The following is a 23014-nucleotide window of genomic DNA, read 5'->3' as shown; positions in this document are numbered from 1 at the left end:
TTTTTCTATAAGAAATTATGTCACAAAAAAAAAGATGATAATAATATTCTCTCAATAAATGTTTAAAATTTAAATTGAATGCATATTTATTTCTTATTTAATAAAATAATAAAGTAAATTGAAAAAAGAACTGCGTGATAAGAAAGAATAGAAAATGCTATTAAAACTATTTTGTTGGGAGCCACTTAAGAAAATCAATTTTATTCATAGAGCAATCAGTCTTAAGAGACTTGTAATGAAGTATAATTAAAAACTATACACAACACACAATATGTAATATCCTTAACTAAGAGGCATTTCGTTTGTGCACCTCTTTGTTGGGCGCCATTTTCTACTTGCAACTAAAATTTTCCATACCAAATGCATAAAACATAGATATGTAATCAATTTCATCTATAGACGATATTTATTTCAAAATGTATCTATCCCATGCAAGTTTTGATTAGAGAACTATATTATGCATCAGTAAATTCAACTTGATTGAGTTTGATTTTCATCAATCAAACTCAACTATAAAACTAAGTGATTGAAATTTCTTCGTAAAATGCACACTTAAACAAACATTATGAATATCATCCAACGAAGAACATTCAAAGAACCACTTTAATTACTTCTTCTTCGAAGCATAAATAAAACCAATTAACCCTAATAGAATATAATAACTATAAATCTTGCACCCTTTTTACGATTCTTAAAAATGCAAAGGAAAATAATTGTTATTGTTATTTTGCATTTACACGCTGATACAATGTCATAATTCCTGATATATTAAAGCCAATTGTTGCCATAATCATGTGCAAAATGGCAAAAAAATATGGCATTACTTTCCTTTCGTTTCTATGAAAATAAAAATCGTAAAAAATGGTCATGTAGGATTTGTCATAGGGCGGCTTTTAATTAATAGTTTGAGTAATATATTCCGTTTAAAATCCCTATAAAAAAGTAAACATATCAACTCCACATAATAATTAAGACTGAAAACAGAGTTTGACATAACACGCGCAACTTTGCGTGTAGAAATAAATATGTCTTTGCGTTTATTCTTTTATTTCTTGAGAGTAATTATTTTAACTACTTGACTTGAGAGAACAACACAAAAAAAAAAAACTCATAATACTTTTTTATTAACTGATAAACGACGATAAACGAACAAGATCTGGATGTTATAAGAACTAAGAACTTAAGAAGTTTAATTTTATGTTTCCAGGAATAAATTGAATCTTTCATTTGTTGAGCAAGAACTACATTCTATGGTGGTCTTGTGGTGTCCACTGTGAAACGAAACCTATATCTAGAGGTTGTGAAATGTAACTTTGAATTTGAAAGCTTTAAGAATAACTTACAATGCCACAACCACAAGAATTAATGTATCAAAATTAACCCAAAATAACTCGTCGATAAGAGGCAAAGAGCTTTATGTCGTTAGTCTGATGTCTTTTGAAAGTACAATATACAATACAGCAATAAACAACAGGTAGTGTGTCACCAATCTTGAATTCGAAAACTCTTCACTGAGGGAAAAAACGCAACGTAAAATGTAAAATGTTCAACGTTCAACGTTGATTTAATGTTGAAAAAATTAACATGAAACTTCTTCAAAATAAATTTGAAACAACGTAAGAATTTTTTTATTTTTGTCGGACTTCAGCTTTTGTTTATAACTCTAATTTTCAACAGTGAGATAGCACGTTGGTAAAGCATTCGCCTAATAACCCAAGAGTTGTAGGTTCGATCCCCAGCGGCTGTCCATTTTTTCTATTTTTTTAATAATAAATTGATGTTTTTTTTTAAAGTTGAAACAACTTTGATTTAAAGATGTTTTATAACGGTAAACCACTTTAAATTAACGATGTTCTACATTGATTTCAAAATCCTCGTCTGCAACGCAAAATCATTCCGAAAAATAGTTGAATCAACGTGGTTTTCGTTGATTTTAAGTTGTTTTTTCCCTCAGTGGTAAGATTTTTCACCGAATTTTGTTTTGGGAATAAATTAATTTTTTCAAACTAATGCCATTTCTTTAAAAATTAATATATCAAAAAAATCCTACGTACTTCACTGGAGAACAGTATTAGTGAGCTCCACACAATTTCAGCCCAATTGTTTAAAAACTGTAGGAGTTAGTTGGTCGCCCGATGGCAGCACAGGATTTTGCGATCATCCTGAACTACGCCACCATTTACAAAAATTTCACATCATTAAAATTTTTACATTAGCGCTGATGAAAATGGTGAAACGATTTCGTGTCTACAAAGTGTTATTACCCCTTAAGCTACTTTGAAATTTTGAAATGACTAAGTGATCCGGATAAATGACAGGTCTCTATTTGCACTCATTCTACTTCGTTGATAGTTTTAAGGAATGTCCGGTAGTCGGGCAGGAATATGCTTATGTCAATGTCATAAGTTTATTTTTAAACCCAAGGAAATTTTTATGTAAGAATGTATTATTTTTGAAGAAATACAATATTCAGTCTAAGATTCAGTGACTTGCTTGGAACGTTAGAATGATAATGAAAAGTGTCGGATCTTAAAATGGTTTTAAGACCTAATAAACCTTCCTATTCAAAGAAATATAAAGAGCTCATATATTTTCTTCTTGTAATGTCGAAAGAACCTTTGAAAGAATAGGTGTGTTTTTTTGGCATTGCTATCCGTGTACACAGTTAGCGTTTACATGCATTACAAAAACAATTCGCAGCTGCCGATAGGAATACAAGCTAAACCAAGCTGCGGATAGAATTTTGACCAAGTGTATAAGTTTACGTTTTCCTTTCTCTTGGTGTGTGCATATACATTTTTCATCAGTGTTGATATTTGGAAAATCCTACTGCGGATAGGTTTGCCAAAAAAACACGCCTAATATTTCGTCATAAGAAAATTTACGGTTTTAGGTTTTTTTTGCTTGATTTGACAAAAAAAAAAAAAAATTAATCTAATTTGAAAACCAAAAAAAAAAAAACAACTTTTCGAAGAAAATTTCTTATTGCGGTTATTAGTTTGATTTTTTTAGAAGAGCTCTTAAAATTTTTGAGCTATTTATGAATGAAAAATTATAATTGTGTGGTTAGTTGAGATGGGGAATGAATATCTTGAGTGTTTTCAGTTTTTTTGTCTCGCTCGGTGCTTTTTTTACTTGCGATATAGGTACTATATATCAAGTTATGCATTCGTACAAAAAAAAAAAGTTGAGATAACATTTTTCCATGACATTACGATGATAGACAATGCCAAAAAAGTGGGTCCCGGAAGTCCGTCTGTCCGTCTGTCTGTCAGTCTGTCTGTCTGTCTGTCTGTCTGTATAAGGAACTAGAGCCTAAACGGATCTACCGATTGACTCCAAACTTGCTATGTAGTAGTTTTTGGAGACTCTCCAGAGGTGTTTTTGGAATTAATTTTTTCGGACCAAAAATAACGGTACCTGTCATACAAAAATTTCGGAAAAGTTTAATTTCACGAAAACGGCTCCAACGATTTTGTTAAAAAAATTCAAATGTTAGTTTTTAAACAATGTCTATCTTTTGAAGGAAAAATTTTTTTTTGAAAATCGTTATTAACGGTACCTGCCATAGGACCGCTTTTTTCAAATCGGATTTTCTACAAAACTACTTATTGTATTTCAACGAAATTTTTTATACAAAAGCATTTATATAATTTAAATATAAGCCAAAAATAAAATTTTGAAAAAAATAATTTTTGGATTTTTAAAAAAATTTTGAAAATTTTTTTTTGAAAAATCAAATTTTCGAAAACGGGACATTGAATTTTTTTGAAATTTTTTTTTTAGATGTTGATTAGTTATTTCTACAAAATGGCATACCAGTTTTATTTTTAAACTTTTTTTTCAAAAAATTATTTATAAAAAATTAGTTTTTTAAAAAACGGCTCTAACGATTTTGAAAATTTTTTTTCTAAAAATGCACCTTAATATATCAAATAAAACTGCATACTTGTTTTGTGGGGCGATTTAATTTCAGATATTGTTTTATTTTTTTGAAAAATGAATTTTATTTTATTTTTGTTTTTTTTGTTTGTTTTTATGTACCTACATTTCCCAAGTTTCTATATAAAAAGTCTTAAAAATTTAAGCAACTTCAACTCAAAGAGCAAGTTCGTGCGACCCAGTCGTGCATTTTATTGTTCGATGTTTTTGTTCGGTTTTTCGTTTTTTTTTAGAAAAAAAAAACACCGGTTTAAACAGGGAGGACAAAAAAACCGAAAAAATCCGGTTGGCCGAAGGACAAAAAAAAAGAAATTAAATAGAAAAGTTTCCGTCCGACACAAAAGGGCTCAAAGATCTTGATTCTTGAGTTCTATCCTAAAAATTCCTAAATTGAGATCTTCGGGCTTGACAGAGCTCCAGTTCTCATACTTACTTTCATTAAATGGAGCACTCGCCTTGCTTATAAGTATTTCGTTGATGATGCATTTTTTAAAGACTTTCAAAGATAGAAGAAGATCCAATAATATAGTCAACGCTGACTACAAAAATTTGTTTGGAAAGAGAAACCGTTCCACATTCTAGCAGCTTGTAGTCGTGGTTGAGACTTCAAAGACTCAATATTTCGATATAGATTTCGAGTTGTAAAAGCCATATCCTTCTGAATAGAACATATTTTGAAGTCAAACGGATTAGCGTTTCACCTACGAAATGGCCACTCATTCATGGAAATAAAATCCAGAATATTATTTCTAAAGCATGCTTAAGTACGTTTGCCTTATGATTTGTGCCTCTCTTAGCTGGTGGTAGTCAATACCCCATTGAAATCTTGGAACAAGCTCAGTTTAAACTCCCAATTCTGACCCTATATTGATATTCATGTTTGTATAGACATTTTTGTGCACCGGGCTGTACAAAACTTAGCGTTATTTTAATTGGCTGCAAGAACAACGTCTTTTGCTCCTTCAGTTTTCCGTTTTGTCTCATTGTGCAATCTATTATGCCTACAGTGTTTCACAGTTGACTTTATGCTTTAGAGCGTTTTTTGCCAAAAATATTTATCCATCAGGTAACGGATTATGGCGGATATAATATGCAAGTGAACTAAGAACCTATAGTACTAACAAGTTCCAGAATAAGCCCCCATAACCTCTTTAAGACAGGGTTATACATTTTATAGAAATACCAAGTATTTAATGCTTTGACATTTCCGCGAGAGAGACGTAAAGTATTCATTTTGACTAAAACAGCAAAGTTTTCATTTTTATATCAATCATCAGGACTGAGCGGCAAAGTTTGTATATCCTTCTTTGTTCTCGCGAGATGACTTTGGATCTTAGACCTATCTTTGTGTCATAAAAACAGCGATTAGCAAAAGGAATTCCGCGTTTCTTTACCGACTCCCACGTAATTTAAAAGGTCACCTACCTTTTGGAAACTTTAAACTTGTTGCATTTACTTCAATTTATTTAAGATATTTAAATTCGACCACAAAAGACCAAAGCGCTAATTGATATTGATTTAAATATTTTATACTTTTGTTCTTCATAATTGTCAAACCTTTTCCAAAACTGTACCAAAAAACTATTACACGTTTAATTAAAAGAAAAATAAATGCAAATCTAATCAAACGAGTTTAAATTTTCTCTTATTTTAGATGAGGTTCGTACCGGCACTTATCGTCAGCTCTTCCATCCCGAACAACTTATTACTGGCAAAGAAGATGCTGCCAACAATTATGCCCGTGGTCATTATACAATTGGCAAGGAAATTGTCGATGTTGTCCTCGATCGTATTCGCAAATTGGCCGATCAATGTACTGGTCTTCAAGGATTCTTGGTATTCCATTCATTTGGTGGCGGTACCGGAAGTGGTTTCACCTCGCTCCTCATGGAACGTCTTTCTGTTGATTATGGCAAAAAATCTAAACTGGAATTTTCAATTTATCCAGCACCACAAGTAAGTTCAAACTTATAGGTACCTATCTCAACCTACAAATAAAATTATTATATAGAAGAATTTGAATCCATTTTGTGTGCAAGCACGTCATCGTCATAATGTTTGAAGAGAGGTGGTAAAATAATATAATTCGCGTGAGAGTAAGTGTGGTTGGTTATAGTTGGATGTTGGTCAGTATAGATGGGGGATTTATAAAAGTAAAGTATTATGATGGACACGCAATCGCTTTAAAATTTATGGATTTCGTCCAGCAATGAGTCACAAATTCTTGAAATGAGTTAAATGCACACAACTTTTGCTGTGTGTGCTTAAACTATTAGACCAAGAAGAATGTTGTTCTTTGTTTTTATTTTTTTTTTCTTCTATAAAATCTATACTTAAGGTCAATAACCTAGAAAATAAAAAAAAAGGAGTATGATTATACTGATTCGACATGCACTTTAGACTGGGAGCTACTGAATTCTCTTTATGAATATTTGTTTTTGAGGAGGCCAAAAGTCTGTCCTTAACATGTTTTCATTGTTCACAATGAACTTGGTATTGAACTTAATTGAAGGTTTGATAAAGTCATGATATTGATATGTATTACACACCGGCTTTGCTTCTCATGGAGGGTGAAAGCAATTATGGGAACAGTTGCAACGAAACCTTAAAGGCACCACACTAAAACTATTGTTAGCTCTTACGTTTGATAAAAATTATAATAACTTGACAGCAATTATAGTTTGTTTTGTGAAACAACAGTTGAATATAATGTTGAATTATAAAGGAACCATTGGTTCACTTTGACTAAAATATGTAGAAAAAATCTGATGTTAAGCACGGATCTTAGAAATAAATCAAACGTTTTAACCACAATCATAAGCTGAAACTTTTCTATCGTCGAAACCTGACACTTTAAAATCTCAGATATATCATTATCCAGTTTCCAGTAGAGTTAAACTAAATCTATCAAGACGCTTATTCAAATCATTCTGACTCATGAGTCACTTGAGAATCGCATATTTATATTTCTAGAAACGGTCTAAGTTTTTTCATGAATTATTGCAATATACTTTACCATGGTGATGTCAAATCAACTTTTCACTCTTTCTTCATTTAAGGGTTCATGGTCACTCTCTGAATAAAAAAAATCAGGTTATTCTAATAATAAATAAGAACAATAATAAGAACAAGTTATCAAAAAAACGTTATCTTAGAATATTCGATACAAATTTTAAAGCTATCGGACGGAATATTTCTGAGATTTCGAAGGTGCAAGGTCAAAAAATGTAGTTTCAAGATAATCGCAAATTTTTATTCGACCGCCAACAGTGTTTCAAGCTTCCTGTCGAAAAGCCTTTATAATTGACCCAATTTCAAGTGCTTCGATACGCAACAGGTCTTTTAGTGTTCGTTACCTACAGTTCAGGGTTTATTAAAAAAAATTAAAAAAAAAAAAAACTAAATACTCCACTTTTGAGTAACAAGTTCCTAAGAGCTAAGAAGCTTTTATAAATTCTTAAAAGGCTGTTCTACTGGGAAATTACGACAACCTCATTGTCTAGAAGCATTTTTTACAAGTTAAAATAAAAAAAAAAAACAATTACAACAGGATTTCAATATTAACAAACATTTATATGCCGCACCAAGATAAAGGAAAAATTAAAGTAAATTTAAACTCCAATTGCGGATAGCAATGCCAAAAAAAAACACAGCAATATATTGAGATAACAGATTTAGCCAGGTTCCTATTAAAAGTATTATTCTTCCTACTTCCTTTCCCTAAAACAAAGCAGTCTTATTCTTTCATCCCACTTATTTTCGATGCCACAACCTCCTTTCAGATTGTCAAGAATGTTTCGGTTGAGATTTTGCAGCATTCTTCGTTTATTCGCCAATTATATAGGATTTCGTGAAATAATTTCAACAGGGTTTCTCTAAACTAAGCTTTTGGCCTACCAGACTCAGAAAAAATGTTGTGGTTTGGTTTAGATGTGCAATACAAGGTAAAAACAAAACAGTTGTTTTTAGAAGGGAGTTCATGAGACGCGCAGTATACAGTGTCACACATTTCAATATTCAATATTTTTACATAAATAATAAAAAAAAAAAAAATGAAACTGATATTTATTCATTCACTTTCTAGAAATTCAGAGAATAGCGTGTCGAAATTTCCCAAAACTCCCAAATATTTTTCCATTCATGCTAGTAGAGTAGATATAGACGAAATAAATTTCTTCTAAGCAGGCTATAGGTCTATAGGCCTATAATAGCCTGCAGCAAAATTAGAAGAAATTTATTTAATCTATAAAAGGTCACGAAGATAGGAACAATAAAATGTATATTTAGACGTTTTAAGCGCAGGAAATGCTAAGTGTCACTGTAGTCTAGTCTCATTTACAAGAGTTCCAACTTGTCAGTAATTTTGAAAGAATTTAGTCATTTTAAGTCATAATCGTTCTTAATGGCTTAATTTTTGCAAAAATACTGGAAAGTTGTGACTCATTTCAACCTTACCTCAACCCGGCGACAACTTTCTGACAACCACAACAACAGAAATTTTGTATTCGAAATTTTGCTGTCAATTGGCATGCAATATTTGACGCTAGTAGTGAAGCAATTTGTAACAACTTCTATAACTTAAACACTTTTCAAACTCCGACTAGCAGATTTCTTTTTTAAGAAGGTCACATATGTATGTACATTGTACATTGTGAGTATATTCTAGAGGTGTCTAGCAATCGAGTTTTCGAAGTACCAAATCAAAAAAAACGAATTTCCATTTTTTTGACCCACCCTAATGTACAATATACCTACCAAAATGTTGCTACAAAAACTAAATTACGTGAAGTTAATAATGGCAATGCAATGTGTTGAAAATATTGCACATTTAAATGAAAAACAAAAAAAAACAACTTGCGCCATTGCGAATTGACACTTATTTTATTGATTGGTGTCATAAGCAACTTGCAATAGGCAATATGTACATATTATTTAGGAACTACTTTTTGAAATAATTGATACAGTTGTTATATTGTCGATTAATAATTTTCTTTATCAAATTTTGTGTTATAATCATTTTTTATCATTAAATCGATAGAACTCGATAGAACAATGCAAAAACACGTTGTCTCGAAAACTCGAAAAGTCATTAAGAAACTTGATTAATTTTGTTAAAAATTTCAGTGTTAATTAATTTCGAAAGCAATATTACTGAATATATTTTTTAATTGAACTTTCTTTTCTATTTTAGGTATCGACAGCTGTGGTTGAGCCTTACAACTCCATTCTAACAACTCACACAACTCTTGAGCATTCCGATTGTGCCTTTATGGTAGATAACGAAGCTATTTACGACATCTGCCGTCGCAACTTAGACATCGAACGTCCATCCTACACAAATCTAAATCGTCTCATCGGTCAAATTGTATCATCAATTACAGCTTCATTGCGATTCGATGGTGCCCTTAATGTCGATCTAACTGAATTCCAAACTAATTTGGTGCCATATCCACGTATTCATTTCCCATTGGCCACTTATGCTCCAGTCATCTCTTCGGAAAAGGCCTACCACGAACAATTGACCGTTGCCGAAATTACCAATGCATGCTTCGAACCAGCCAACCAAATGGTCAAGTGCGATCCACGACATGGCAAGTATATGGCTTGCTGTATGTTGTATCGTGGTGATGTCGTACCAAAGGATGTCAATGCTGCAATTGCCACCATCAAGACCAAGCGTAGCATTCAGTTTGTTGACTGGTGTCCTACTGGTTTCAAAGTGGGTATTAACTATCAGCCTCCAACTGTTGTGCCCGGTGGTGATCTTGCCAAGGTTCAACGTGCCGTCTGCATGTTGTCCAATACAACAGCCATTGCTGAAGCATGGGCTCGTTTGGATCACAAATTCGATCTGATGTATGCTAAGCGTGCTTTTGTCCATTGGTATGTTGGTGAAGGTATGGAAGAAGGTGAATTCTCTGAAGCTCGTGAAGATTTGGCAGCTTTGGAGAAGGATTACGAGGAAGTTGGTATTGATTCGAATGAAGAAGCTGGAGAAGGTGATGAGTACTAAGAAGGATATACTAGATATTTCTTGAGAAAACAACAGAAACAACAACAACAAAAGAAACAGCAATACTCAAGTGATATAATGCCGTAACACAGGAATTTCGTTCGTGGATTTATTTAACTATATTCTATATGATTTTTTCGTTTGTAAGCTCATAACAATTTTGATAGAAACTAATGTCTCTGCACATACTTATCATAATTTTTACTAAGAATTTTTATATTTTATAATCTCATCATCGTCATCAACATTTCAATGTTTTTTTTGTATTTTTTTTTCAATTTTTGTTTATGATTTTTGTTTTATTGTGTATCATGCTATCATCAAAGAAAAAAAATAAAACAAAATATTATGCTTTAACATCACGTGACATCAAAAGGAAAAATCTGTGTTTTAATCCAATTAAGGCGGACTTCACGAATGTTTAATACCTCAGAGAGCTTTTTGGTTCTCATTGTATGTAGTATTCGACAAAGTATTGATAATACCTTGAGGAATGTGCTGGAATTTACTTCCCGTTTAAGAATTCAAAAGCTTACTCAGGGTGATATTAGATATCACGGTTTTTACAATGAATTGCTACTCAATATGGTCTTCTCCGTAATGTGTATCAGTTATTCCTGTTATACACATGTTTTAAATTTTTTCATAAATCTTTACGATATAAGAATAAATAGTAATGTAAAGTACAAGGTTTTCGTTGAATTAAGGGCTATAGAGACTCTGCTGAACCAACTTTAAGTATAGCTTTATCTTAAATTAAAACATTATTTATTTATAAAATGTTCAAATAAACTCAAGAACAATTTGATTTTACTTATGTAAAAGTGATAAGAAGTAAGTTTTTAATAACTGCAAAAATGTGGTGTTTTATTTCATCTCAAAATTTCTTTCGATCAGAACAGAAAAACTCTTTAATGAAAAAATCTGTTAGTTTGCAGATTTGTTTCATGTATATTAAGCTTACCAAATTAAGATTCACTTTAATCTCATTGTCCATAATAGTAAAAATAAGCGATAATTTTTTTAAAAACCGCATTGCCAAAGATTTCGATATCACAAAAAAGCTTGCCATCTCGAGATAAAAACTTAAAAAAAACCGCGTATAGACTTTTGAACTTCTGAACTTTTTCCTTGATTTCAAATTTTGTCTTGATTCCAATGCAATACAAAAGATAATACGTTTTGAAAATACATCTAACAAAAAACGGTTTGGCACCTATCAAATGTTGATGGAAGTACCGTTTTTTGTCATTAAAAATGGAATTTATATCTATGCTACATATTCATCGGTTCCCACTCCAACACAAGCTTCGTTGGACAATTTGGTTTACATGGGTGAATCCATCAAACTTTGGGGTTGGATTTAGAAAATAGCTGTATGCAGAAGATACAAATCATCAATTATAGTATTGTTAAGCACCTTCTTACCTTCTTCTACTACATTAACGGTGACCTTCTTTTTTTCTATTTATACCAGAGCTTTCAATTTCACCCATGGATGGGCTTGTCCCATTCAGATCTTACCTGGATATTCTAGAATTATTTTCTTGAAAATGTATCTTTGCGATTCCTTCTTTTGCAAAAAATATTTTTGAACGTCCACCTCTTATCATAAAATTGGTATTATGGCACTCGACTTTGTTGATGAACTGTGAATTTTTTCATTATTGTCAATGATTTTTTGATAAACTTGGTAATACGGATATCAACAAAATAGATACCTACACATCAATTTTCATATCAACGATAAATTCTTGCTTGAGACCTACCGACGTACCAAATTCTTTTTTATTTTAGTAGTATAATTATAAAAACTAGTTTTTTTTTTTTTCATTTTATATCCATATTTTATTTTCTTAATAACATTTTGTTGAGATTTTTACTTCTATTCCAGCGGCAGCGATTCAACCTTGCTGCAAATTATTTTTAATAAAAAAAAAACAGATCTTTTATAAGGACAACTAATATTCGCACAAGAATTTTTCTTTGCACAAAAAAAATATCAAAACAACGTCAAAATATATAAAAATACTCATTCACAATGAACTTTTCACAATCCGTCCAAAATTACCAGTTGATACTCATACCGATCTCTATCAACTATTATAGTTGATTATTATTAGAGATGCCGCGAACATTGATTTGGCCGAATACCGAATATTCGGCCACATTCCTCGGCCGAATACCGAATATTCGGCCAAGGACACTCAGAAAAAAACGTTGGTAATTTAAGAAAATTTATACTTTGTCTCAAGAATAGATGTGGCTTAAAAAATTCCCAACAACATAGTATTGTAATGATGAATAACTGAACTACTTTTAAGATAAATGTCTGAACACACTACATACTACTGCAAAGGTAGACATCTAAAATCGAATTATATATGAGGACTGTTCGCCAAGATCGAACGGCGGACCCATACAAGTGGTGGTCAACACATACTACAAAATTTCATATTTTGAAAACATTTGCAAAAGTCTACCTTTCTTCTCCTGGGACAAGTGTTTACAGCGAAAGACTATTTTTCGAAGCAGGAATAGTCTACGAAGATAAACGTAATCGTTTACTACCAACATATGCGGAACCAATAGTTTTCATTCACCACAACTTGCCTTTAGTAGATTATGGGCCATTTTTTTCACTATTACTCAACTTTGAGAAAAATCTGAAGTTGGCAAGCTTGAGAGTTAGCTCCAACTCGAGATTTTAATCAAAAGCTGAAAATTTGTTTTATTCATTAATTATTCTTAGCTCCCTTGTTCCAAACTCAAAGTTGCCCAACTTGTTGTTTTAATAATATCCCTAGGTTATTTGTGACAGTCAATTTCACAAACTGTCAATTTCGAATATTATTTTGAATGATGTGTCGTTTAAATTGAAGTTTCATAGGTTTTTTTTTTAATTAATGGTTTCATATGTTTATTGATTTATTCAAACCAATAAGATTTCGAGGGAAACGCACCCAATTTACAATGAAAAAGTAGATTTTCCAAGATTACAAAAGAAAACTCCTAAACAAAAATGCTTTTTTGCAGAGAAAAAAATAAAACAAATAAAATCAATTCTTATCACACAAATCACTTTTGCATTTATTTTAAATTAAGCCCTGATTTTTCAATCGTCAGTTAGACTATCAGAGGAATAAATGTCAATATAAAAAAAACTTTTATTCCTAGGAATAACCTCTAACTGAGGTTTATCTCCAAGCAATTTTTGATTTGATCTTCACCCCCTCACCCTTTAAAAGATCAAAAGACTTTTTTGATCCTTGTTTCCTATAAAAAGCAAACTTTTTGCAAAGTTTCATGAGGGTAGAACATACAAAAATAAAACAATCAAACAGACTTTAAATATTTATTTCCATGACCTTATTTCATAATGGTGTCCAAGATGTTTAAAAAAAAGTTACAAGAAACATAATGTACAAAATTGAATAAAGCCAATTAAATATTATTGGCATTTATATTAGGTACATAGAGAATTTCTTACAAATCAAAATAAAAATAAAAAAAAAGACCTTTAGCCTAACCCTACTTTCCCATAAATTTATTATCATTTTGATTAACAGTTTTCAAAAAATTATCCAACCACTTTTCAATAACTGGCAAATTCTCATCACTCCATTTGGCTTCTTCTTTGATATTTTTCAAATTTCTATCGATAATGTGTTCAGCACTACCAAATTCACCACGACGTTCGTCTTTGAGTTTTTTCACCATATCATAACCTTCTTGTGTGGTAAAAACACCAGTTGCTGATCCAATCAAATTATCCCAAAGATTTGTTTTGTTTTCGAATCTAAATAATGGATATGTTTTTTAGAAAAGATAAAGATGAGGATATCAGAAACTTACCTCTGTCTAATAACCACCCAATTATTTGACAAAAAGTTAAACAAACTCATGTAACCGCTTGAACCTCCTGTCAACATGGAAAAGATCAAAAAGATATCATTTTCTGTAAAGTTTCCATTTTCTTCCAAAATTGTTATATTCAAAAGTCTTTCGATCTTTTCATGTTGCACAGGACAACCAGCAAGGGTCTTCAGGAGATAAGTTCTCTCACTTTGAATTCTCGACTTGGGGAAGTTAATTACTCGCTGGAGGCCAAATTCCCACTCTTCCATTGTTCCCCATTTGAAGACCGGACAAATGTATTGATTAGGAACTCTACAGAGAAAAAACTTCAACAATTGTCTTTTAAAGGGTCTCAAGAGACTTACGGATTGCCTTCATCTGGTTTTTCACTTTGCATCCAAAGTTTGAAGGCTTCTTGAGCTTCTTCAATGCAAGGCCTGTAACCAGCACGGCAGAGGAAAGTCTTTGACAGAGACCTCAAATCGGTTTTCCAATTTTCTTCGTTTTCAACAGGTTTGCCAAGTTCTTCATAAAGTGGTGTCAATAAGACACGTACATAAGTCTGCAAGGAAAAAGACTTAAATCAGGGCCTTACAGATCTTTTCAGGAACCTTACCTCGAACTTCTTGTGAACCGCTGACATATCAATGTGTCTTCCAATGTGATCAATAAAAGTGAATACCGGATTCCAAGCGATGTGATTCCGCTCATTTTGCATAAAGAGTGTCATATCGAAGGCTGTTGCGAAGCTCAGATCACCCGCATAAGCAAGGTTCCAGGCGTCATGGAGTAACTTAGCCCTGGAGGAAGATAATATAAACTAATAAACTAAAAGTACATCTTCTTTTCTCTTCCTTACCTGGTATAAATTGGTATTTTAGTCCTACCATCTTCAGTTTGAAGGAACTTCGCCAACAAGTCCCAATTTTTCTCATCATAATTCACCGGGAACGGTCCTATTTCTTCCGGATTTACAATGATGAATTTTTCCTGCTCTGGGAGATCTTTCAATGTAAGTTCCCTAGTCTTTTCCATCCAAGCATGTGGTGTAGTATTGTTAAAGTCTAACGAATCTTGTGTAACCAAAACCAAAGGAATCCACCATAACATCTTGTCTTGTTCAGGTACATCATGAGGACGTTCCCGAAGATAGACCTTTTGTTTAACCTTGGCGGTCTTATCTTTGTAGTTTCTTTCAATTTTTATAACTGGCAAACGATCTTTAGTGATCCATGAGCCAGCAATTTCATTGATAGCATATTTAGCATCTAAAGTCTTATCTTCATGAGCTTGCTTAGTCAGAGCATCCCAAAGATCATCTCCAAAAAAAGTACTAAAATGTCGATCGGCTATGAATCTACGTATTCCTGTTTTGAAAGTTTCACTGCTCAAAGTGTAATTTAACATTCTCATGACCAATTCAGTTTTGAATGATGTAGTTTCTTGTTTCATTCCTGTGATGCGAGAATGTGGATAACGTTTGCTGAATTCATAGTATAAAGAATATAACACAGTCATTGGATATTTTCCATTGAATTCAAGTCCATTGTCAATCTAAAAAAAGCGAAAACTTTTATTTGGAGAATCTAATTTTGAAAACGTTTTTGTAAAACTTACACCAATTACTGTGTAGGAAGCTAGAAAACTTGCTAAAGCCTTATTGACGTGAGCATCACTCCACCAGTATGGTGTCACCCATGATCCAAGCCATTGATATATAAGCTCTTGAGATAGTCCGTAGTAACCTTTTTTAAGGAGTTCAGCTTCTCTGGAAATTTGAGACATTTTAATACCATCCAAAATATACCGGATAAGAGTTTACTTAAACATCAAAACACCCCAGTTATCAGCAGGACGTACAGATGCTAATCCTGGAATAGCTAAAACATCGATTTTACTCAATGGAACCGAGACATTGAAGTACGCTTCTAAATGGTCATAAACCGTTACCAGTTTAGTATAAATTTCCTGAAAATTGAAAATTTTTATAATAATATAATAAAATAGCTTTCTCGTTGCATTCAATATGTTTTTTAAACACATTGCTATCAACATTGTTTATTTTATCACTATAAAGCCTAAGTATGAAATAAACAACTTATTTTCTCTTGCAAAGCAACTATAAAATGCTTATTACTTGTAAAATAAGTATTTTAAGTTAATTTTAACAAACGGGTCACTATGGTGTATGTGTACTTTTTTATATTGAAAAATCTTATACTTTAAATTAGATGTGTTCATCTTTTGTTGTTCATTTTTTAACTTTTCAAATAATTAATTGATCATATAATAATGTTTATAATCTGTAACCATGTAACTTCAGATCAGTTTTTGAATTTTTATTTCCTACTTTATCATTGGCTGATCCGTTAAGTTTTTTTGTTTTTACAAAACCTTAAAAAAAATTACAAAAAAACATAACGTCACCCAAGAATTGAAATGCAGGTTTGCGTACACCAAATTCGTCATCAGCCAAAGTGTGCTCGAGCGTTTTCAGCCGCAGACGTTCAATATAGCCTGATGACGTCCGATAATATTCGTTCTATATGTAATGGGAACAAAGAATAAAATAAGAGCTTTGGTGAAAGGGTGTTTTTTTTTTTTTTAGTGAAGGAAACAAAAATACCTCCGAATATAATTTTCGTTTATAGTCATAGAAAGAAACACCCTTTCATCCAAAATAGTGATAGTTGTATGGTCGCCATAGATACTTGGCTTTATCCTTATTTAATATTATTACTGGAATTCGATGGGTACCTTTTTTAAAACTTATTTTTGATAATAAATGCACTTCGTCCAAAAACACTCTTTGCCTACAAAATTCATTTTATTTGTGGTGTCGATGGAAAATTGACCATTTGTACTAAAGTTCTTAGACGTTATTCACAAATCATTGTGTTGTTGGGACAGAATTAAGTCTCTCCTTGAAAAAAAAAAATATTTTACTGTTTTCATGGCCCTCACTCCCTTCCACCAAATTTCAGAAAAGAAATTTTTAAATAGACTTCACATGAGGAAATGCTGAACTTTGGTTCCTTATTCCTTAAAAATAAACTTTGTTAATGGCTTATTTTGTACCAACCAATACAAAAAGTTATAAAATAAAAAGAACCAAACTTCATAACAGAAAATCTTTAAAAAATGTGTTTTCATCAAGGAGATTACAATTTATAGAACATTTTTTTTTAATTTAACGTTGGCCAAATAAGCTAAAGTTGCGATTGTTCAATAATTTTACCACTTGTATCTTTTACTTTCTTCTATACTATAAAATTGAATTTAACTTTGAGAAAGCTAGTCCAAAACGAGCAAAAACGACAAGATTTTTTAACTAGCGAAATTGAAAGAAAAACAATTTTTTTTTTTCTTTAAAATTTCAAAGATAACATATTTTAAAACACAATTAATATCTAAAATGACAACCATTTAAAATTAATTCTCCAACTTTTCTAACTTATCAACATTTTTTCCGATTTTCAAGAATATTCATTTTGATATTGTGTTATTCGAAATCGTTTTCTTCGAAAATGGAAAAACAAATTTTTGGACAATCATTTTTTTTTTCAATATCACAAAATAAATCATTTCCAAAAAAAATTTCGGTGGCAGTTTCATTTTGCCAACCAATTTTTACTTGCGATATAGGTACTATAGGACAAGTTTAGGATTCGTAAAAAAAATCGAACTCGAGATAACAATTTTACATGGCATTACGATGATGGAGAATGCCAAAAAAGTGGGTCCGGCAATTCTGTCTGTCTGTCTGTCTGTGTGTCTGTCTCTATCTGGAGCTGCAGCCTAAACGAGTGAAGTGATTTTCTTCAAACTTGGTGGTTAGCAGTTTTTGGTGATTCCCTAGAGGGGAAATTGAAATTTTTTTTTTATGACCAAAACTAACGGTACCTGCCATATAACGGAAATAGAAAAGTTAATTTTTTTCAAAAACGGCTCTAACGATTTTGATTAAAATTTTTGTGTACTACACATAATAGCCAACTTTTTAAATAAAAAGTACCGTTATTAACGGTACCTGTCATAGAACGGTTTTTTTCGTTTCTGAATATCTCGTACAACATTAACCCGATTTAAATGAAAATTTTTATACAAAAGTGTGTAAGTAAAGATAATATTAAAATTTTAGAAAATTTTCAAAAAACGCATTTTTGGTTTTTTTAAAAATATTTCAAAATTTTTTTTTGAAAAATCAATTTTTTGAAAACGAATCATGAAAAATTTTGAAATTTAGTTTTTATGTGTAAATTAATTATTTCTTCAAAATGGCATACCAACTTTTTTTTTTGAAAAATGTTAAAAAATTTGTATATATAAAAAATTATTTTTTTAAAAAACGGCTCCTACAATTTTCGAAAATTTTTTTCTAAAAATACCTTTTTATACAAGAAATAAAATGGCATATTTTTTATTTTTTTAAGATAATTTAAAACGGAGTTTAATTAATTATAAAAACAGATTTAATTTTTTTATACTACTTATGAAATTTCTTCAAAATATCAAATTTTAAATTTCTTGAATGAAAAGCTTTAACATTATAGTTACTTTAAGCATAAGAGCAAGTACGTGCGACCCCAGTCGTGCAATTTATTTCATTTTGTTTTTTTTTTTTTTTTAAGTTTAGGTGGTAAAAATTTAATGGGTTCTCAAAAGTAGTCATTTCAACGACCTTAATTTTTTGGCGCCAAGTTGGCAAGTTCACCGTTTAAAAGTCATATTTTTCTAGGGATTGTTTTCATTGTTTGTTTTTGTTCCTTCAAAGTTCACCTACCTGCAAGTCTTCGTGTATTTCTGGCCTAGACCAAATATTAATTTGGGGTCTTCTTTCTTCTGGTAGGGGAGTAGTGGGTTCTAATTTCTGCAATTGGGATATAACAAACCCAAATGTGAATGATGACATTGGTGGCGTTGTCTCAAAATAATCCACTACGTAGTTATTATCACTGTTAAAAAAAAGAACACGAAAAAAATATTCAAAAACGTTAAAGTTATGTTATAAAATCATAAAAAATTGTGTACAATTTATACTTTTTAACGTAATGTAAACTTTTTGAACTACTCACATATCTTCGGTTTTAGCTGGTAGAGTATTGAAACGCGTCTGATATGTTTTAGGTCTTGAAATGCTCACTGTAAATGGGACCTGAAAATTATAACACCCAATTATTATTCAATTCACTCCAAAATAATTTCGAAACGATGAAAAAACTCGCCTTAAATCCTGGTTCATCGAAACAAGGAAAAAGTCTTCTCGCATTATGCGGCCTCATATAAGTTGCCAAGTAATGTTTCTTCTCAGATTTTCCATCCATATAACTTCCCTTAAAAAGTCCTTCCGTACTTTCCCAAATCTCACCATTAAACTTGATTTCCAATTCACATTCCGTTCCTTGAGCAATCGCCTCCTTCAAATAGATCACATAAACTGTCTTCTTTGGCAGTCTATCAGCTCTCTGAATGGCAACGTCCTCATACTCAATAGCAGCCGTCTCTGCTGAACCCCTTCAATGAGATGGAAATTTATTTCTGACAAATTTTCGAAATTCAGTTCGACAGTGCCCACAACAATTTTCAAATATTTACTCTGTTCTACGCTTGATTTTGCGCAACTTGATGTCCTTCTCGTAGATATTCAGATCATAATGCGCATGCAGGGAGATCTTTTTGGTGTCCTCATTCCAGCTAAGATTCATTCGAATGTCACCGGCAAAGTTACTCTCCTCGAAATTTGGTCGCAAATTCAAAATATACGAAGTAGGGATGACATCTTTTGAGAGGCGAGCATCTGGGATGAGTGCATGTGACGCAGATAGATCAATGCTTCGTTTTTGTCGAATCTATAATATTTATACAAAAGTGGTCATAATTACTTCAAAATATGGTATAGTTTTTGACAGCTATTTGAAAAGATAGAAGACTGTTTGTTGTACTTACGTCGACTATATAGCCATTGCATAGAGATAGAATCGTTCCTAAAAGTAGGAACGATATGATGGAATTCATATCGCGATGGGCGATCTGAAAGACAAATTAAATACACAAAAATCATAAATATTTTTAGCTGCTTGGGAATGATTATGATTATTATTATGCGGACAGAATATTAATTCATTGCAAAACCAACATCAAAGGAAATTCTTAAAAAAGATTTTTAACAAATTAGGAAAATATTCTCGCCCACTGCTGAGAGAAGATAAAATACATTTTATATTGTTAATGACATTCCCAGTTATGTAAATATTTATGAATAGAATACCAACAAGTGCAGTGATCCTAATGACAAATTGTTTGTAGGTGAAATTTACTTTATTTGGGAGTAAGAATTAAGTATAAATAATAAGATATTAAAAAGTACCTATGATGAAATTCCAATTTATTTCGGGTCAAAATAATACCTACACAAATTTGATGCCAAAGTCGAAACAATTTTTTTCAGGTCTCGTTTTCACAATTGAAATGTATGTAAGTTAAAAAAACAAATAAGCTTTGTTAATATGGTTTTGCAATTGGCTAACAGAGGGGCATTACAATGTCACGGGTGGGACACTTGTTCAATTAAATTATTGTTTCCCTTTCAAATTCTGTCCCTAATTGACTTTGGAAACATTGGCGTCTTCCCTTTGATGCTGCAAAAAAGTAGTGAATTCATTATTCCATACATGATCACAATATTCCAAAATAGCCTACAATTGGGGTATGTCCCTAAAATATGGCGTGAAGTCAAAGTTGTCTTTATACCAAAAGCTGGTAAATCCAGTTACACAGAACCCAAAGATTTCAGACCTATCAGTCTAACTTCTTTTACACTCAAAACACTTGAAAGGTTAATCGATATACATATCCGCAGTTATTTAATACCGGAGACTATATCACCCTTTCAGCATGCATACACAAAAGGTAGAAGTGTAGAAAAGTCACTTGTGGTTAAAGAATATACCCTCGCAGCATTTCTAGACATAGAAGGAGCATTCAATAATGTTCATAATAGTGCAATTGAAAAAGCACTCACTGATCTTAAAATAGAAGACACGGTCATAAAATGGATCGTGTGCATGTTAAAAAACAGACAAATAAATAGTGAATTAGGTGGGTCACATATAAAAATGTACGCATCTAGAGGAACCCCACTAGGGGGCATTCTATCACCTCTTCTTTGGATTTTGGTGATGAATGAGATTCTCATCAAATTGAAAAACAGCGGCGTCAAGGTTATAGCCTACGCAGATGATCTAGCTCTTCTAGCGACAGGTAAATACCTAACCACTGTAAGCGAACAATTAGAAAGCGCATTATCCCAGGTCAGTAACTGGACCAGGAGATGCGGTCTTAAAGTAAACCCCCTTAAAACAGAACTGGTACTTTTCACAAACAGAAGGAAAATTCCTCCTTTTGCAGTGCCAAAAATTGATGGCACCCCACTTAAGATTTCGGATAAAGCAAAATATCTCGGAGTGATCTTGGATAAGAAACTTAACTGGGGTCCAAACATTCAAGAAAGATATAAGAAAGCCACGTTTGCACTCTACTCTTGTAATAGAATTCTTGGCAGAAACTGGGGACCAAATCCTAAAATAATCATGTGGATGTATACCGCCATTGTCAGACCCATTCTGACTTATGGCAGTTTAGTCTGGTGGCAAGCTCTGGAGAAATCCACGAACTTGAAGACCCTAACCAAAGTACAAAGAGCAGCTTGCATTATTACTACGGGGGTGATGAGGTCCACTCCAACCGCGGGTCTGGAAGCAATCCTTAATCTCACTCCCTTAGATCTATTTGTACAAGAATTGGCAGCGAACAGCGCCCTACGACTCAGTCAAACCAACATTTGGAATACTAGTCAAAACGGCCATACTACGATCCTTTCTAACTACGTTGGCTACAACGTTAGTACAGATTACATGACCCCCTACTTAGACTTTAACAAGTCTTTTAATGTCAGTTTCCCTAACAGACAAGATTGGGAAAACAGTATACCTTTCTCAAATGAGTCGACTATCGCCATCTTTACCGATGGTTCGAAAATGAACACTGGGGTTGGTGCAGGTTTTTACTCAGAAAACCTCAACCTAGCCAGTTCTTTCAGGCTCCCCGATCACAGCAGTGTCTTCCAAGCCGAGATATTGGCAGTGAAAAATGCTGCTAAACATATATCCATGATGGCGATATCACCTGCTGACATCACCTTTTTCATTGATAGCCAAGCGGCAATAAAAGCGATTTCTGCCACCTTAATCAAGTCTAAGCTTGTTTCTTGCTGTCGCGAAGAGCTTAGGGTTCTTGGTATGCAGCATAATGTAAGACTCTGCTGGGTTCCCGGCCACAGTGATGTGTTCGGAAACGAAAAAGCGGATGAGCTTGCAAGGGAGGGCTCAGTGCTTGATCCCTCTCTCATAGACCTTAACATTAGAATCCCACAATGTGAAATAAGGCGAAATATCGTCAACAAGATTTCACAAAAAACCAACGATAGATGGAACCTCCTAGAAACCTGCGGTCACACCAGGAAACTATGGCCGAACTTCGACGAGAAAAAATCAAATAAGATCTTACTACTTAGTAAGCCTTCTTTAAGATCCCTAATAGGCGTCTTAACGGGTCATAACCTACTAGGATACCACAAAAAGAAAATGGGGCTTTGTACGGATGATCTATGCAGAGGCTGCGGTAATGAGGACGAACAGGAAAACACTGTTCACTTCCTCTGTCACTGCCCAGCACTCTGTCGCACTAGGAAAAAATTCTTAGGAAACTACTTCTTTAATGAATTAGAAGAACTATCGGAACTCTCAGGCAATAGCCTACTGAACTTTGTCAAGTCCTCCAAATGGCTCCAACAACCATAGCATTCATAGGTTAACACTTTCTTCATGAAGTTACAATACTTCAGGGTATCAGAAGGGATCTACATTGATCTAAGTGTGACGGTAACAATATCAACTGTCAGCCCACGTAACCTAACCTAAAATGTTGCAAAAAAAATGCAAACTTATTTTTTTTTTTTAAACTTAGTTTTTATACAGAATCCCAAACAATTAATCTTTTGTTATTAATTTAAAGGCTCTAATTTCCTTCACAAAATATCGGTAGGTATAGCTTTCATAACAAAAAGCGAATTTACATACAAATCATTGTCTTCATTAAAAACTATGTGTTATTAATGGCAAATGAGTTATTTTTATTTTTTAA

At 32.5% G+C, this 23014-nt stretch overlaps 2 protein-coding genes across 2 annotated transcripts in view; one reads left to right on the top strand and one right to left on the bottom strand.

Annotated features, from left to right (window-relative positions):
• LOC129913776 (tubulin alpha-2 chain) overlaps positions 1 to 9988 on the top strand; it is a 37230-nt gene extending 27242 nt beyond the window's left edge. Inside the window, exons 4-5 of the mRNA XM_055992618.1 lie at positions 5597 to 5898; positions 9134 to 9988. Coding sequence (XP_055848593.1) covers positions 5597 to 5898; positions 9134 to 9955 — 1124 coding nt within the window. The 3' untranslated portion in view covers positions 9956 to 9988. The remainder of the gene's footprint in view (positions 1 to 5596; positions 5899 to 9133) is intronic.
• Positions 9989 to 13296: 3308 nt separating this feature from the next.
• The window catches only part of LOC129913507 (aminopeptidase N), a 43286-nt gene continuing 33568 nt past the window's right edge, over positions 13297 to 23014 (bottom strand). The window contains exons 2-13 of the mRNA XM_055992232.1: positions 19760 to 19843; positions 19409 to 19662; positions 19039 to 19327; positions 18889 to 18968; positions 18597 to 18768; positions 15636 to 15781; positions 15431 to 15581; positions 14673 to 15367; positions 14430 to 14613; positions 14179 to 14375; positions 13811 to 14125; positions 13297 to 13754 (exon numbers count right to left, since the gene is read on the bottom strand). Of these exons, the coding sequence (XP_055848207.1) occupies positions 13487 to 13754; positions 13811 to 14125; positions 14179 to 14375; positions 14430 to 14613; positions 14673 to 15367; positions 15431 to 15581; positions 15636 to 15781; positions 18597 to 18768; positions 18889 to 18968; positions 19039 to 19327; positions 19409 to 19662; positions 19760 to 19828 (2820 nt within the window). The 5' untranslated portion in view covers positions 19829 to 19843 and the 3' untranslated portion in view covers positions 13297 to 13486. The remainder of the gene's footprint in view (positions 13755 to 13810; positions 14126 to 14178; positions 14376 to 14429; positions 14614 to 14672; positions 15368 to 15430; positions 15582 to 15635; positions 15782 to 18596; positions 18769 to 18888; positions 18969 to 19038; positions 19328 to 19408; positions 19663 to 19759; positions 19844 to 23014) is intronic.

Source organism: Episyrphus balteatus, chromosome 3 (genome assembly GCF_945859705.1).
Source record: "Episyrphus balteatus chromosome 3, idEpiBalt1.1, whole genome shotgun sequence".
Lineage (NCBI taxonomy): Eukaryota > Metazoa > Arthropoda > Insecta > Diptera > Syrphidae > Episyrphus > Episyrphus balteatus.
Note: the sequence above shows the minus strand (reverse complement) of the source record. Positions and strands in the feature narration are given on the sequence as shown.